Source organism: Bos indicus, chromosome X (assembly GCF_029378745.1).
Source record: "Bos indicus isolate NIAB-ARS_2022 breed Sahiwal x Tharparkar chromosome X, NIAB-ARS_B.indTharparkar_mat_pri_1.0, whole genome shotgun sequence".
Classification (NCBI taxonomy): Eukaryota; Metazoa; Chordata; class Mammalia; order Artiodactyla; family Bovidae; genus Bos; species Bos indicus.
Window position 1 is genome coordinate 129432682 of NC_091789.1, and position 15845 is coordinate 129448526.

The following is a 15845-nucleotide window of genomic DNA, read 5'->3' on the forward strand; positions in this document are numbered from 1 at the left end:
TTCAAGATAGAGAAGAGGCGGACACAACTGAAGTGACTTAGCAGAAGCAGCAGTGATGTTGTTCTGGACAAGACAAGAGAACACAGAGAGAGGTCAAACACAGTACAGAAAAAGGTAGAAATGCTGCCTGATGTATGACCTGTCTGTAAGAGAATATTGAGCTGGCCGAACATTCTAGAATATTAGCTGCATATTCTTTCAGAAGTTCCTCCGGGTGACCGCTATTATTTCTTCTGTCCAGGCTTGTTTAGAGTGATTGTCAGCTAACACCCCGTTGGTGGATAAGCATCTGCGAGATGTGCAGGCAACAAGGCCGGGGTGTAATTATAACATAATGCTGTAACAGCATTGCACAAGACTGCCTCAGTACTATCTGCCAGAGTACATAGCCACCCTCTCACTGACAGTCATTTGGATGGTGATTAGTGTTGGATCACGTCCTGGAATCAGGCTTGAAGCCAGAGAAACTGGAAAATGATTTTTGTTTTTCAACTCCTTGGAGGCCCGTGTGGAAAATTTAGGAGAGCAAATGTTTGTTTCTAGTAGCAGAACTTGTATATACTTTGAGGAAGAGAAAGTGAAGTGGGATGGTTCCTGAACTGCTTGCCTTGCCCTGAAGCTGGTCCTCGGCAGAAAACTCTTATTTTCTCACGGGGCTGGCCAGGAAGCGTTGAGGCAGGGAGCAGTTGATGGCAATCCCACTCTCCCTCGGCTCCTCCACAGCTAATCTAAGGACAGGTGAGACCTTTTCCAGGTGACAAAGAAACAGTCTCCATCCCAAAGCACCACCAGTATTAATGACTCAAGGCCACCGTGTATGGTTAAACTAGACAATGAGTTGTGGTTTGTGAGGTGTGTCTGGGGCCCGGCTGTCCAGTTCAAATCTCAACCCCATTGCCTTCTGGTTGTATAATACAGAACAAGTTTTTTCACCCCCTATACCTTGCCTTCCTCATACACAAAAGGCTGGCTTTGTTTTGAGGATTAAATGACACAATCCATGTATATCACGTGGGACGTAGAAAGTGCCCTATAATTATCAGCTTGCTTTTTTCCCCCCCATTAAATTCTAACTCTCATCATGGATACCTGTTACAGGGAAAGCATGACATTAGGATCGATTCTGTCTCTCAGTTTTCCCCTCAGACTGGGGCTGATTGATCCCATTTATTTCATGAATGTTTGTTAAATGCCTACTGCGTGCCATGCGTGGAATGAGAGACTCTGAAGATATAAATATCGTGGGACACGGTCCCTGCTCCTGAGATGCTGCCGGTCAAGGAGGTAGACATTTTTGGTCACGCTGCTATGCCAAAAGCATAAATAAATACATAAATCCAAGGTCAAAGAGTGTGGATCAGCTGCTTCGAGAAGGGCCAGGGAGTTTTGAAAGCGCGTTTGTGGAGGCACAGACTGGGTTAACAGCGCAGACCTGCACTCCCTGCAGTGAATGCAAATTGCTTAACTTCTCTAAACCTCCCTTTCCTCATCTTTGAAATGGGCCTGATTCCGTGGTGTGCTGAAGCCTGCTCCTATTGGCTTGGGAGAGCCTCCTGTTAAATATTCAAAAATTTTGCAAGCCAGTGGTTAAAGCCCTTGGTAGCTTGAAATCAGGATCAATATTTACACCCTGTTAATCAGCAAAGTCTATAGTTCAAAGCTCCTCCCTAACCCCAGCTGGCTCACTGCACACCACAGGAACCTGTGGAGGAAAGGCAAAACATGACCTTTACCCTCTTGGGGTTTTTGGCTGGGCCTGAGAATTTAATTAACATAAAACAGATCGACAGGAAAAAAAGCACACATATTGATTGAATGTGTTTTACAGTGACAGGGCAGGGGAGAGCCCTCATAAGGAAATGAGCACCAAAGAGGTGGCAGAACCTGAATGCTTTTCCAACAGATTGGACAAAGAGGGGTGATTGTGGAGAAGTAACTGAAATATATAGAAAGAAGGCTCTTAAAAGGTGGGCCTTGACTCCCAGGTGAAGAATGTTTCTTTTCTCCTGGGACAGGGAAGGCATCTTTCACTTGGGAGTGTTATCTCTTGTTTTCAGAATGAAAAAAAGAGAGATTAGAATGCCCTTCATGCATCTGCTGTTTTTCAAGTGCCTTTAGCTCAAAATAATCCTTATGCCAAAGCAGCATGTTTTGAGGTGCCATATTCTGCTGCTGTTATGAAGATGAATGAAATAACAAAACTGTGGTATCTGACGCATAGTAGAGGTTCAACATGGGGTGACTAAGTATTTCATGTAGAATATATTAATCATATACATCCTGCACTTTCACAGTCATAGTCTTATTTAGTCCTCATAGCAGCTAGGAGGTAGTTTATTTTTAGTTCTGTAAATGAAGTTTTTTTTTATACCTACGAATGAAGAAGAGCCAGGATCAAATTCAGTTTCCCTTGCCTCCAAGTGGAGTGTTCTTTCCACCAGACCCAAACTGCCTCTGGATGGATGGTGTTGCTCTGCAAACAAGTATCATTGCTGTGGATTTAGCTGTTCTGTAACCACTTTTGTTGTTTTTTGTTATTGATTCACTGGATGAAAGAAAGCAGGATAAGTACCCAGGTGGAAGAAGACAGCCCTGGGCCACACAGCTGGAGGAAGGCTCCCTGAGCCAAGCTGGAGGTGAATGCCACCAGTCTGCTGTGTCCATGTCATTGTCAAGACAGAACTGTGACCACTACTCTCAGTAAATGTCGCTTCCTGGAAACCTCAGAAGCTCAGGATTACCTCACCATTGATGTCAGAAGCCTCTTGATGAAAATGAAAGAGGTGAGTGAAAAAGTTGGCTTAAAACTCAACATTTAGAAAACAAAGATCATGGCATCTGCTCCCATCACTTCATGGCAAATAGACGGGGAAACAGTGGAAACAGTGTCAGACTTTATTTTTTGGGGCTTCAAAATCACTGCAGATGGTGACTGCAGCCATGAAATTAAAAGACGCTTGATCCTTGGAAGAAATGCTATGACCAACCTAGATAGCATATTCAAAAGCAGAGACATTACTTTGCCAACAAAGGTCTGTCTAGTCAAAGCTATGGTTTTTCTAGTAGTCATGTATGGATTCAGGAGTTGGACTATAAAGAAAGCTGAATGCCAAAGAATTGATGCTTTTGAACTGTGGTGTTGGAGAAGACTCTTGAGAGTCCCTTAGACTGCAAGAAGATCCAGCCAGTCAATCATAAAGGAAATCAGTCCTGAATATTCATTGGAAGGACTGATGTTGAAGCTGAAACTCCAATACTTTGGCTGCCTGATGTGAAGAGCCGACTCATTGGAAAAGACCCCAATGCTGGGCAAGATTGAAGGCAGGAGGAGAAGGGGATGACAGAGGATTAGATGGTTGGATGGCATCACTGATGCAATGGACATGAGTCTGAGTAGGATCCAGGACTTGGTGATGGACAGGGAGGCCTGGTGTGCTGCAGTCCATGGGGTTGCAGAGTCAGACATGAATGAGCAACTGAACTGTTATCAGGTCTGGGGTGAGAAATACACAAGATGAACCTGGGATATCTTAAAAGCCAGGAAGCTAATAAAGAAAGGCTTCTGGGATCATGGGCAATGGATTCTGAAGCCAACTTGAAGAAGTTCTCACTGGATAATTAAAGCGGTCTGAGCTTCAGTTAGAAAAATAATGTCAATGATTTAAGACACAGGAAATGTTTCAAGTCCACGAGTTAATAAAGATACTTGGGGGGAGAAAACCTAATTGGAAGATGCCAGAAAGCCAATCCATTCTTTTCCAATCTAGTAAATAACAAGACCAACCTAGATAGCATATTCAAAAGCAGAGACATTACTTTGGCAACAAAGGTCCTTCTAGTCAAGGCTATGGTTTTTCCTGTGGCCATGTATGGATGTGAGAGTTGGACTGTGAAGAAGGCTGAGCGCCAAAGAATTGATGCTTTTGAACTGTGGTGTTGGAGAAGACTCTTGAGAGTCCCTTGGACTGCAAGGAGATCCAACCAGTCCATTCTGAAGGAGATCAGCCCTGGGATTTCTTTGGAAGGAATGATACTAAAGCTGAAACTCCAGTACTTTGGCCACCTCATGCGAAGAGTTGACTCATTGGAAAAGACTCTGATGCTGGGAGGGATTGGGGGCAGGAGGAGAAGGGGACAACAGAGGATGAGATGGCTGGATGGCATCACTGACTCGATGGACGTGAGTCTCAGTGAACTCCGGGAGTTGGTGATGGACAGGGAGGCCTGGCGTGCTGCGATTCATGGGGTCGCAAAGAGTCGGACACGACTGAGCGACTGATCTGATCTGATCTGATCTGAAATAACAAGAATCAAGCATGTATCCTGCTTTCTCTGGGTGAATTGTACTTCATGGCAACAAAACACAAGAGAGGAGAAAGTTCTTTTCATAGAAGTATTTTAGCTAAGGAATGAAGAACGAATGATAAGAGTACCGCATTTTGAAATTCCTAGTGAATTTCGGTATTGACATCGGTATTGACTGCTAGCATCACAAAAAGAGATAATCAAATGTTATATGCCTCTTGATGGAAAAAAAAGCATATTATCTATGAAATTTTTTTGCTGTAAATCAAGCCTAAATCTGATCACATTGGAGCTCGGTGGGTAGAGTCTTCCCTCTGATGCCACTGGCCTTTTATTTTTTAACCAATCAGAAGTAGGCATTATTGCATTATGGTCACAGCAGTGTTTCTCCAACTTGGGTAACTTGGATCCCTTTTAAAGGAAAGGATTCTTACAGAGCCCCAGTAGTGATTGAAATTATCCTTTTTAAAATATGTGTATTTTAAATTACTTTTATTGGAGTATAAATGCTTTACAATGTTGTGTTAGTTTCTGCTGTACAACAAAGTGTACCAGCTATATTATGTATGCATATATCCCGTCCCTCTTGAGCCTCCCTCCTTCCAAAATTATTATACTACTTACTGTAGACCTACAGCTAGACATGGATATTTTATGTTCATGGCTCCTATACAGCTGTGAAACCATATACATTTACAAGTCAAATACAAACAAAACTACCAAACAAAACTGAAATGAGCAACACTGATTTAATGTGAGGGAAGATGTTTTGCTGAAATGAAGTGACTGCTTGCAAAGGAGCATGGTACTGCTGGCAGTTTTCAGTTTCAGCACTGTACGCAGTTGGCTAGCACAATTCTCTCGCCATTTTTATCTAAAAATTCTCCAGGATCGTGAGGTGTGATGTGACTTTACTTGGTCTTTGCTTGGCAAGAGTTCACTGTTAATGATAGGGTGTCAAGGTGAGCAGCATAAACACAGATAGAAGTGGTTGTACTCACAATTGTGGCTGGGATTTGGTTACAAGGTGATTACCTAGCTCAGTGGCCATCAGACCTGGCTTTACTTTGGAATGTACATTAAGAAATAAATTAAGATTCTCTCAGGGTGAGGCATTAGTATTTCTTAAAAGCTTTCTAGGTGATTGTCATGTGCAGCCAGTATTGAGAACTACTGATTTCGAGAATCCAGAAAATGCTTATACACTTGGCCCTCCCTTATCTGTGAGTTCTGCATCATTGGATTCAAGTAATAGTGAATGGAAAATATTTGGAAAAAAAAATTCCAGAATCCCCCTCGGATACTGAGGGACAACTGTACTGATTATTCTTTAGACTATAATCCAAAAGAAACACCAAATTCAATCATTCTGAGAGAGAATATGCCAGTGAACCCCCAGGGGTTTGAGAAATTTGGTTTGGAGTTTGATTCCCAGGCCTAGTTGTGTGGCCTTAGGCAACTTAACCTCTCTGAGGGTTAGTTTCTCATTATAAAAAGAAACTAATAATAGTATCTACCTCACAGGATGTTCGTGAGAATTAGATGACATCATGACTGTACAAAGCGTCAAGTGGAATGCCTGGTTCCTGGTGAGTACTTACTAACGTTAGCTCTTATGAACTATTACGTTGATAACCATGTGGAAGCTACTAAAAATATTTGCTGGGTTGATGTGAGCCCCAAGAAAGAGAAGTGACAGGGGCAAGAGGGTGCTGGGAGAACCTTTCAAGGAAGGGCAGTTAGTGGCCTTTGATAGAAGAGGAAACCAAGGCAATGATGGCAAGGATGGGGGTAGGGGTGGAGTGGGCTCCATAAGGGTGTGGGCCTGTGAGCCTGGGTTGTGGGTGATGGCTGACTAGGTTGAAACCTGGACCAGCAGCACAAAGAAAAGGGATGAGAATAAAACAGAGTCACCCTGACATGACCATCCTCAGAAAGACATGATGAAGCAGGGAGACAAAGATGAGGCCAGTCAGGTAAACAGAATCTTGGGAGCAGACATGGCCACCTGCAGATTCTGAACAGGAGGGTGGGCCTCCCAGGGCCTGGCCGGCTCCCTCAGTTGCTGCTGAGCAGCCCCTTGCTTCAAGGAGCAGAGATGTGTCATCATTCTAGGCCCTGCTGGGGACTCACAGTACTGTGTGGAGTGGGTATGAGACCTTAGATTTCTTCCAAACCATTGGTTGTGCATTTCTGTGAAAAAGACTCCATTTTCTTTCCCTAGAAAGGCTGCCTGGTGAAATCTACACAGCTGATGACTTTGGGCTCTGGTTTGGACCATGACAGACCATCCCTCTACTATTGACCCTATAATCAGGTTGGTGGCTGGATGTCTCCTGAGCCTATGTGTGGACAGACCCAGCCACTTCCTGTTTTAGCTGTATCAAGAATTACGATTTTATTAAGGGAGATAATAAACTTAGCAAATAAGAGTTATTTTCCTAAACTACGCAGAGAAAACCAGAAAATATTCTTACGTAAGAACTGGCAAGTTCTTAGGCCTGAAATACTATTCTTCCCAAATGATGTTAGGCATAACATATTAGTAAAATAGTAATTTTAAAGTTATCTTTACAGAAGTCTTGTTTACCTGGAGTCTCTCCCCAAACCCTGCCACTTTTTCACGTTTTTGTTTTTTATTCCCTTTGATTTCCCTGGAACGTGCTTTCTTACTTGCCTGGTGATTTCAAGTTTTGCAGATTTGTTTTTAGTTCAGTTTTTAAACAGGTGTCTTTGTAAGGAGAGTTGAACAGTCAGTGGGCTGATGCTGTGGTGTTTCAGTTTCTAAGTTTTAAACTTATGGGACTTCTTTAAAGTGGACACAAAAACTTCATAAAAGCTTTCATGTTGACAACACTGGGCCTTTAGGGCTAAGCTCTAAGAAGGATGAGAAAACAAAGAGTTACATTGTAACTCCCTTGGTTAATCTAATTTATTCACATATTTAACCACAGTCAGCATGTAGTTGTTTTCCTCAAAGAGGCCCACTTTCCAAAACACAATTTTCAAAATGTCTTCTCTCCCCACAAAGCTCTTTGTGTTTCATTAACCCTTTTTGTGCTTGCCAGCATTTCTCTCCTATAGTTATTTGCCAGCTTAGCAGGACCCTGGTTGAAAATTGACTCTAACCCTGTTTTCATGACATACTCTCTAAGCTACCAATTAATCCCAAGGCTCTCCTGTTAAATACAGTACAGGACCCTACTTGTGTATATGGCTGCCTTCTAATTTAGGAAGCCACAAAAGACTGAAACCAAGGGATGCAAGCCAAAATCCTCCTTTGAGTGAGAAGCCCAGTATTTATTTCCTGGAGAACACAGAAAGAAGATACTGAGTACTGCTTTTCAGTTATCTGATGAATTCTTTTGGAAAAGATTCATCTTGGAAATCAGTACAGTGATTATTAACTAACATGTTCATTATTGTGGGAATTAGTAGCTTTAGGAATTTAGGTCAGTGTCATGAGTAATAAAAAGGAGTTCACCTATCTATCTGTCTTCTCCTCAGCCCTCTTTGGGAGTTAATTTTCAGTCCTGGAGAAAGGTCTTAGCTACTTCTTCCCCCATCCCCAGTTGCTTTAACCACCCCTGCGGTTTCTCTGCATAAATGTCCATGGTGTTAACACAGTTCGAGAAACTTGTCCTCCAAATAGGATGGTGATTTCCCTGACTGGTACCTGTGTCCAACTCCAGCCTTTTAGTTTACCATGTTCCTGTAAAAATGTGGAATTTTTATTCTTGCCTGACTAGCAAAGTGATCTACTTTCCCTTCAGCCTAGTGTTTTGTGTGGGATGAGGTTGTTGTGAGCAAGATGTTTTTCCTCCCAATTTCCAGTATTTCAGAATCCCATTTCCACCTCTTTTACTGGTGTAAAAAATGGGCTTTTTTTTTTGCTGTGGGGCCTCAGTTTCTAAGCTCTTGAAAATTCTGTTGGGTTAAGTGTACAGTGTCATCAATAGAAAGTCATATTTTATATGTTGCTACATATAAAACCTTGGGATTCAACTGGCTTCTTTCTAGACATTGGGAATACAGGCACAACATAGCTCCTGACCATCAGACACTTTAGACTGGATTAAAAACTCTTTTTAAAAAATTGTAAAATTATCATGTTTCTTGGGCATTTTTATTTTGCACTCAACAGCAAGAAAAATGACTAAGAAATAAAAGATCAGTAACAATGCTTACACCAGATAATTAAATCAAAGGGTACTTTATTAAAAAAAGAATCAAAACAGAAACTCTAAGTACCAGTGTGTACATTGTACACATTTAAATGACTCACAAGAATGAAGTTTTTTTCATAGACATTATCATACCACCTGTTGTTTATCAAAAGATGTTAAAAGAGAAATCTGTCTCCAACCTGTATACAAGATTGCCATCTTAAACAGACCTTATTTCAAACATGCAACAACGCCACTGGTAATAAAGCTTTGGAATGGGTGCTCATTCTATTATTTCACTACAAAGAGGAGAGAAAGCAAGATAAGTTGAGAAGTTATTCTAAAATAGAATGGAAGCTGTCATTTTCTACACCAGCACTCCTCACTCCTCTGCTGCCATTTTTAGCAAGTACTCCTTGTCGATCTTGAAGAGTCTCCATCCCTCTTCGCTGGATAGATCTGAGGCACCTCTTCTTTTGTAGAAGTTGATAGATGGTTCATTCCACTCTGCCACCAAGAAGTGCATGCTGCTGCAGCGACACTTCATTGCAACCTGTTACACGGGAAAGGAAAATGAACTCAGTGACGGTGCACCTGCTTTCCAAGACCCAATTTCAATTCAGTCCTTCAAATAACCCAGTAATCCTTGCAAATTTGGAAACCAAACACCAAGACATACCTGGCTTAGCTTCTTCAGAATTTCTGAGCCTATGCCAAAGCCTAAAAGAACGAGAAGTACCATTTTAAAAAGTCATTTTAAGGACTTCAAGCCCCGATTTCTCTTTAGAGCAGCCCCCCTGAACTCAACCATACCTCTATAATCGCTCATCACAAAGAAGTCCTCAAGATACAACAGTTTGCCGATCCATGGATCATAGGTAAAATAGTACATGGCAAAACCAACAATGCTGTGTCCTGTAATAAGAGTATCACATGAGTTACGGATGAAAAAGAATCTGTCAAGGTTGTAGGTGCAAAATCAGAAGCCTATCATAAGTTTAAAAAATATACATGCATGTATTATAAAAATAAGTAGCCATTGGACCGGACTATCTTCTGATTTTTAGGCTAGTGCAATCCAGATCACTGTTGGATGATCTCACTGTTCTTAGAACATGTTTTCACAAAAAGCACACGTTAGAGCTAGCTGAAGCCAGGCTAAAACCATGGACTGGCCACTTGGCAATCTGTTGCATCTCACACTCAGGATTGAGAATGCTTTCATTACTTGCCAGAGTGAAAGTGCTATGGTCTTAAACTAAACACACACATTATTCACATCCTATTGGTATGTTGACTTGGGAATAAGTCAGGTTTACACGGCAGTTCAGAATAGTAAGTATTTGTAGTTTAGAAACCCTGCTTCCTTAAGGTCAGGACATAAGGCCGAAACAGTAAGGTTTAATTTCAGAACTTGCCTTCCAATTCACACATTTTCAATTTGCTTTCCCCAGTGTTTAAGTCGGAAGAAACAGAGGTACTCAGGTATGATGTAACATCCACATACCTCTGGAAAGTACCTCATCCCTTATGTATTTTGCTCATTTTTTTTTCTAGCAGGAGGAAATGACCTCAGAACAAAAACCTTAATCACCCCCCAACCAGGCCCATCAACTTCCCCCTTTGGCTTTGTCTTTTGGCCATTCAACAACGACCAGGAAGAAAAACAACAACAACAAAGAAAAAACAAAGAAAAATAAAAGGAAAAAAGCATCCGACTTCTTCTTAATAGGTGTCTGTAATTCCAATTGGAAGCAAAAGTTTCAAATTAAACTTTCTAGCCATCTTATAGTCCTTCCCAAACAGGAAGCGAGTACATTGGAGCTTCTGATCTACCGTGTTTTAAGTGTGTGATAATAGGGCCTTACCTCATTTATCATGATCATCTACTTTATTGTGTAAAGGATCTTTTAGTTACCTCCCCGCCCATCCATGTACACGGAAGGGCCATGTACATGGCGAAGCTAGAGACTGTAACCTGAAGATTGGGACAAATTAAAGAAAAAAATGTAATTTAACACAGATACAAAAAAGGTTACGTTAGGGTCAAACAAGAACCATTTATGAAACTGAATTTACAACAAATGACTTTATACCAAACTTTTCCGGGTCTCCACCGCATTCTGATACTTACATAAACAGCTCAAACTCTTCCGGGTCTCCACAGCACTGATACTTAAAGAGCTCTTTTAACCCGCCCTATTATTAAGTGCAGCACATCTATTTTTTTTTTTTTTCAGTACTTTGAACACTGGCTGGCTATTATTTCTGGCCAATTTCTCAGTTAAGTAACTTCAGCCTGTGTTGTCAGTGCTTCTACAGAGCGGACTCTACGTCTTACACAACACTCGGTCTCTTCGGCTTCTAGAAGGGCAGGGCGATTACCTTCCGGAGTCAGGTGCTCCTTGGGCACTTCTGCAACTAAGCAGTGGTAGAAGGGGTGCTCTCCGAAACCGTCTTCCAGCAGATCTGCAAGAAGGGGAAGCAGAGACAGTGTTGGAGTCAGTGAAGGTCGTCCCCCAGACGCTCGTCCCCTGCCCTGCCACTGATGCGTTACCTTTTTCAGTTAACATTACTTGCTCTTCCATGTATTCGTATTTAGCCAATTCCTGGGTTGAGGCACATAAGAAAAAGGAAGAGAAGCAGAACATTAAGTGAGGCCCCGGCCCGGACAGCTCGGGGGAAGGGGGTGGGCGGGGCGGGGATTCGTTTCGAGTTTCGCCCGGAGCAGCGCCGCCTGGCCGGGGCTGTGGGTAGGCGGCCGGAGAAAAGGGACCTGCGGGGTACAAGGACCCCAACTCCGCCTCGGGAGGAGCCCGAGCTTCCCGCTACCTTGATCAGCCGCAGGATGTCACTGCAGTCGGCAGCGGTGGCCGGGCGGATCACGAATTTAGCCATTTTCGTCTTTTGCTTTTCTTCCCTTTGCGGACCAGGCCCCTGTACTTGAACAGTAGGAGGAGGTGGTTCCTCATTCGTCTCCCCGGAGCGTCCTCTTCCCAGTCAGGATGGCACCATGACCCGGCGAACCTCTGCGAACAACGTAAGACAAGCAGCTCACTGCAACTGGAGCCGCGCGCGCTCCTGCCGTCGGGCTCTCTGCCTTTTAGCTTGAAGAAGCCCCGCCCCGGGACGTGAGGCGGAGGCGCCTCGACCAATGAAGTCGCGACCGCCCCCTCTTCCGGGCACCTCCCTCTTTTCCGGGCCCCTGTGTGAACCTGGCCGGCGCGGGCGGGGTGCGGCGGCGAGGCGCTAGGCTGAGCTCTCTAGTGGCGCCCTCTCGTGGCACATGGTAGAGGCTTCCCGAAAGTCCAACCTCCCAGCCTAGGCGTCCCCGAAGTGACCTTTGCAAAAGGAAGAGAGAGGTTCCCCTTTGGGCCCTGGACCAATGACTTGACAGTTTCTTCTGTGGAGACACCTGGCTTTGAGCAGTGAGGGGATGAGAGGTTTAGAGTAGCGGCTCCCATAGGGTGGTCTGGGGGCCCGTGTGGGTCCCAAGATCATTTCAGAACTAGCTTCATAGTAATAGGGTTTCATTTGCCTTTCTTAGTTTCGCTGGAATTTTCCAGAGAACTGATGTATGATGACGTCATTGCTCTCATGACTGAAGGAATGTGTGCTTGCATGTTGTGTTTTCTAGAATTTCCCAAGGTAAGCTATTTGGCTTCCTCAATAATTCTTTCCCCCTCTGCTGGTAATTTTTAGAGTTAACAGAATATTTTCTTTCTTACTTTTTTCATTTTTATTTTTTTCTTAAAATCTCTGGCTTTCCTATGGAAACACTTGTGCCTGAGGTACACTCCTTCTGACTTGCATTTAGTGAGGGTCCGCTCATAGAACATTTTCTGTTTTGCTTGTCTAAATATGTCTTTCAGTTATCCTAAAGTTCTTGGAGGATTTATTTCACTGTGAACGAATCTGAGGTTGGAAGTTCCTTTCTCTCAGCATATTGATGACATCTATCTTCTGGCTTCCATTGCTGTTTAAAGTTGTTACATTCCCTCCTTGCTCATTCCCTGCGCTTCTTCTCCCCTCCTTTAAAACTTTTTATTTTGAAGTAATTACAAATTTACAGGATGTGTGATGACATCCTTGCTTTGGTGACTAAAGGAAGGTGTGTTTGTATGTTCTCATGTTTTCTAGACTTTTCAAAGTTCAGCTTTTAGAATTTCTCAATGATTTTTAAATTTCCTGAGAGGAAAATGTTTGAGAACAGTTGGATTAGTTTATAGCTCTTCCTGGGTTATACCCAACTGGAGCAAGTACTCCATCCTTTTGCAGATACAGGTTTTTATTTACAAACCACCTTCCCAGACAGGCCTTCTGAGGGCCCTGCTTTGGCTGCCTAGCCTGGGTTCCTGACTGAGTCAGAGCGAAAGCATAAAAGGAGCCTGCAATGTTTTCAGTCTGTAGGTTGGATTATCACCAAATGACCCCCTCCCCCAACATTCAACATAACTCTCTGCCTCTGCTCAAAATATCCTGTAGGTAGAAAAGAAAGCAAAAGTAACTCCCCTTCCCACCCTCTGCGGATATCATGCGTAGTGAGTCATTGTGAGAGTTTATGGAATGTGTTTCTCAAACATCTTTAAAAATAGCATTGATTCTCATCTGCCTAAGCCACGTTAGGTAGTGTTTCCTGACACCATTGCACTTGGGATGACCGTACATAAGCCCTTCCTTCCTCTGCTTTGTTTTGTGTTGTGGGAAGACCCAGGAGAGCTTGTTACAGAATTAGTACTAACAGTAAGTTAGAACTCTGTGACTAAGCATTAATAATAACTGCCTCCTTGAAGCAAAAACAAGGCCGTTTTCAATGTGGTCTACTTAGTCTTTTAGAATAATGGTTGTTTGTCATTAAAACACATAATATATGTTTTTCTATTTATTCTGCTTTTCTGGTTTCAGTTTCATGTTTTTATGCTTCACTTTGCCATTATGACAATAAGGGCCCATTCAGAAAAACAGGTGGCTAGAAAAAGCTCATTGATTGTGTTTTTTGCACAAGCTTAGAACCCTAAGAAATGTGGATTTTCTTTATGAATCAAGTTAGGTTTCTCCATTGTCAGGAATAGATAGATGCCATGAGTGACCAACATTACCTGCTCCTGATAGTGGAATTTAAATTTAAAACTGCATAGAAAGAGGTTAACTGCCTAGCATTTCGGAGAAGGCAATGGCACCCCACTCCAGTACTCTTGCCTGGAAAATCCCATGGACGGAGGAGCCTGGTAGGCTGCAGTCCATTGGGTCGCTAAGAGTCGGATACAACTAAGCGACTTCACTTTCACTTTTCACTTTCATGCATTGGAGAAGGAAATGGCAACCCACTCCAGTGTTCTTGCCTGGAGAATCCCAGGGACAGGGGACCCTGGTGCGCTGCCGTCTATGGGGTCGCACAGAGTCGGACACGACTGAAGTGACTTAGCAGCAGTAGCAGCCTAGCATTTGGAAAATTTTATTTGGTTAATGAGTCAACAAATCAACAACTATTTATTGACTCTTATGCTAGGTACTTGGGGGTTTATAATAAAGTAGGTCTAAGTTTTGAAAGAAGCCCTCAGGACATACAGTTTACTTTAGAGATATATTTATAGTTTACTACAACCAGATTCCCTGGTGGCTCAGAGGTTAAAGCATCTGCCTCCAACGTGGGAGACCCGGGTTCAATCCCTGGGTTGGGAAGATCCCCTGGAGAAGGAAATGGTAACCCACTCCAGATTCTTGCCTGGAAAAGCCTGGTAGGCTGTAGTCCACGGGGTCGCAAAGCGTCAGATACAAGTGAGCGATTTCACTTACTTACTTACAACCAGATTTAATCTTTATCAGAAAGATAATCCTATAACTGAAGAGGTCTGAGCAGGAGAAGAGTCGCAGGAAAGGAAACGGCCAGGGACATCATGGGTGTTTTACAGTCATTGTCTCATTTGATAACAGCTCTCTTGTGAAATAGCTAATGTTAGCTCCATCTTTGCAACAGAGAAAACCGGAGGCTCAGAGGGCTACAAAACTGCCACAGCTAGGAAATGGTAGAACTAGGAAAGAAGGAATTCTGTTGATTTCCATGCCAAAGTGAAGCTGTCCAATTTGCTCTATTAAACTGTTATGGAAGGTGTCATAGTTTTTTTTTTTCTGTTTATAAAAATAATGCATATTGATTAGGAAAATTGGAGAAATACAGAAATAGAAAAAGTTAATAATAATTCCAATTAGTAGGCTGACTTCCTTCTAGTCTTTTCTATGTACATACACAGGTAGGGCTGATACTAAGTTGGTATGGACAGTGTAGTGAATTAAAATGGCCGCAAATTCATTGAAGCTCCTCCCATCAAGAGGTGGAGTCTGTTTCCCCACTCCTTGAATTTGGACTGGCTTTGTGACTTGCCTTGACCAATAAAATACAGTAAAAGTGGTAGTGTACAACTTCTAAGCAAGACCTCAAGAGATCATAAAGCTTCTGCTCACGTTCTCTTGGATTGCTGCTGCTGCCATATGAGGAAGCTTGAGCTAGCCTCCTTGAGGATGAAAGATTTCATGCATATGTAAGGCCAGATACATAAGTGACACCATCTTGGACCATTTAGTCCCAGTCGAGCTGTCAAATGATTGTAGCTACACAAGTAACCCTAGGTAAGACCAGTAGAAAAACCTCTTTGCTGTTCCCAGCCCATGTTATCAATCCACAGAATCATGAGTCAATAGAATGCTTGTTTTAAGCCACTACACTTCAGGGTTTTTCGTTACACAGCAAAGGCTTACTGAACTCAGATGGCCATTTGGGTTGTTTACTCCTGGCTTCCATTCTGATTGGTTGCAGCGTCCATTCTGACTGGTCTGTGCTTGCTTGTATTCGCTTAAAAATATTTTAAAAATAACCTGTGTGTGTTATGCCTATGTAATAAAAAGTTGGAATCATGTATCTATAATGCCTCTCCTGCTGAATAGTGTAGTAGCTTCCTATCTACTGGGCTTCCCTGGTGGCTCAGACAGTAAAAGTGTCTGCCTGCAATGCGGGAGACCTGGGTTCAATCCCTGGGTCGGGAAGATCCCTTGGAGAAGGAAATGGCAACCCACTCCAGTACTCTTGCCTGGAAAATTCCGTGGATTGAGGAGCCTGGTTGGCTGCAGTCCATGGGGTCACAGAGTTGAACGCGACTGAGCGACTTCACTTTCACTTTCTTATCTACTACAGCTTTGTCCTCACACACTCCCCGCCTATGTGATTACGTCACTACGTAACCTTGTTAAGTCACTGTTTCTTCATCTGTAATGAGGAAATATTAATAGTATCCTTCATATAGTAATTGTTGTAAGGATTAAGCAAAGTAATACATATAAAGTACCTAGTGGGAATTCCCTGGTGGTCCAGTGGTTAGG

At 42.8% G+C, this 15845-nt stretch overlaps 1 protein-coding gene and 1 long non-coding RNA gene across 2 annotated transcripts; one reads left to right on the top strand and one right to left on the bottom strand.

Annotated features, from left to right (window-relative positions):
• Positions 1 to 2011: 2011 nt before the first annotated feature.
• On the top strand, positions 2012 to 10786 carry LOC139181077 (uncharacterized). Its single transcript, XR_011565199.1, has 3 exons — positions 2012 to 2783; positions 5830 to 5894; positions 6530 to 10786. It is a non-coding gene; the product is annotated as an uncharacterized lncRNA (long non-coding RNA).
• SAT1 (spermidine/spermine N1-acetyltransferase 1) lies at positions 8503 to 11562 on the bottom strand. The gene is made up of 6 exons (XM_019955983.2): positions 11304 to 11562; positions 11029 to 11080; positions 10857 to 10940; positions 9285 to 9386; positions 9151 to 9191; positions 8503 to 9024 (listed from the first exon to the last, which is right to left on the bottom strand). Exons 1-6 carry the CDS (start codon positions 11367 to 11369, stop codon positions 8854 to 8856), a joined length of 516 nt encoding a protein of 171 aa, XP_019811542.1. The 5' UTR covers positions 11370 to 11562; the 3' UTR covers positions 8503 to 8853.
• Positions 11563 to 15845: the final 4283 nt, after the last annotated feature.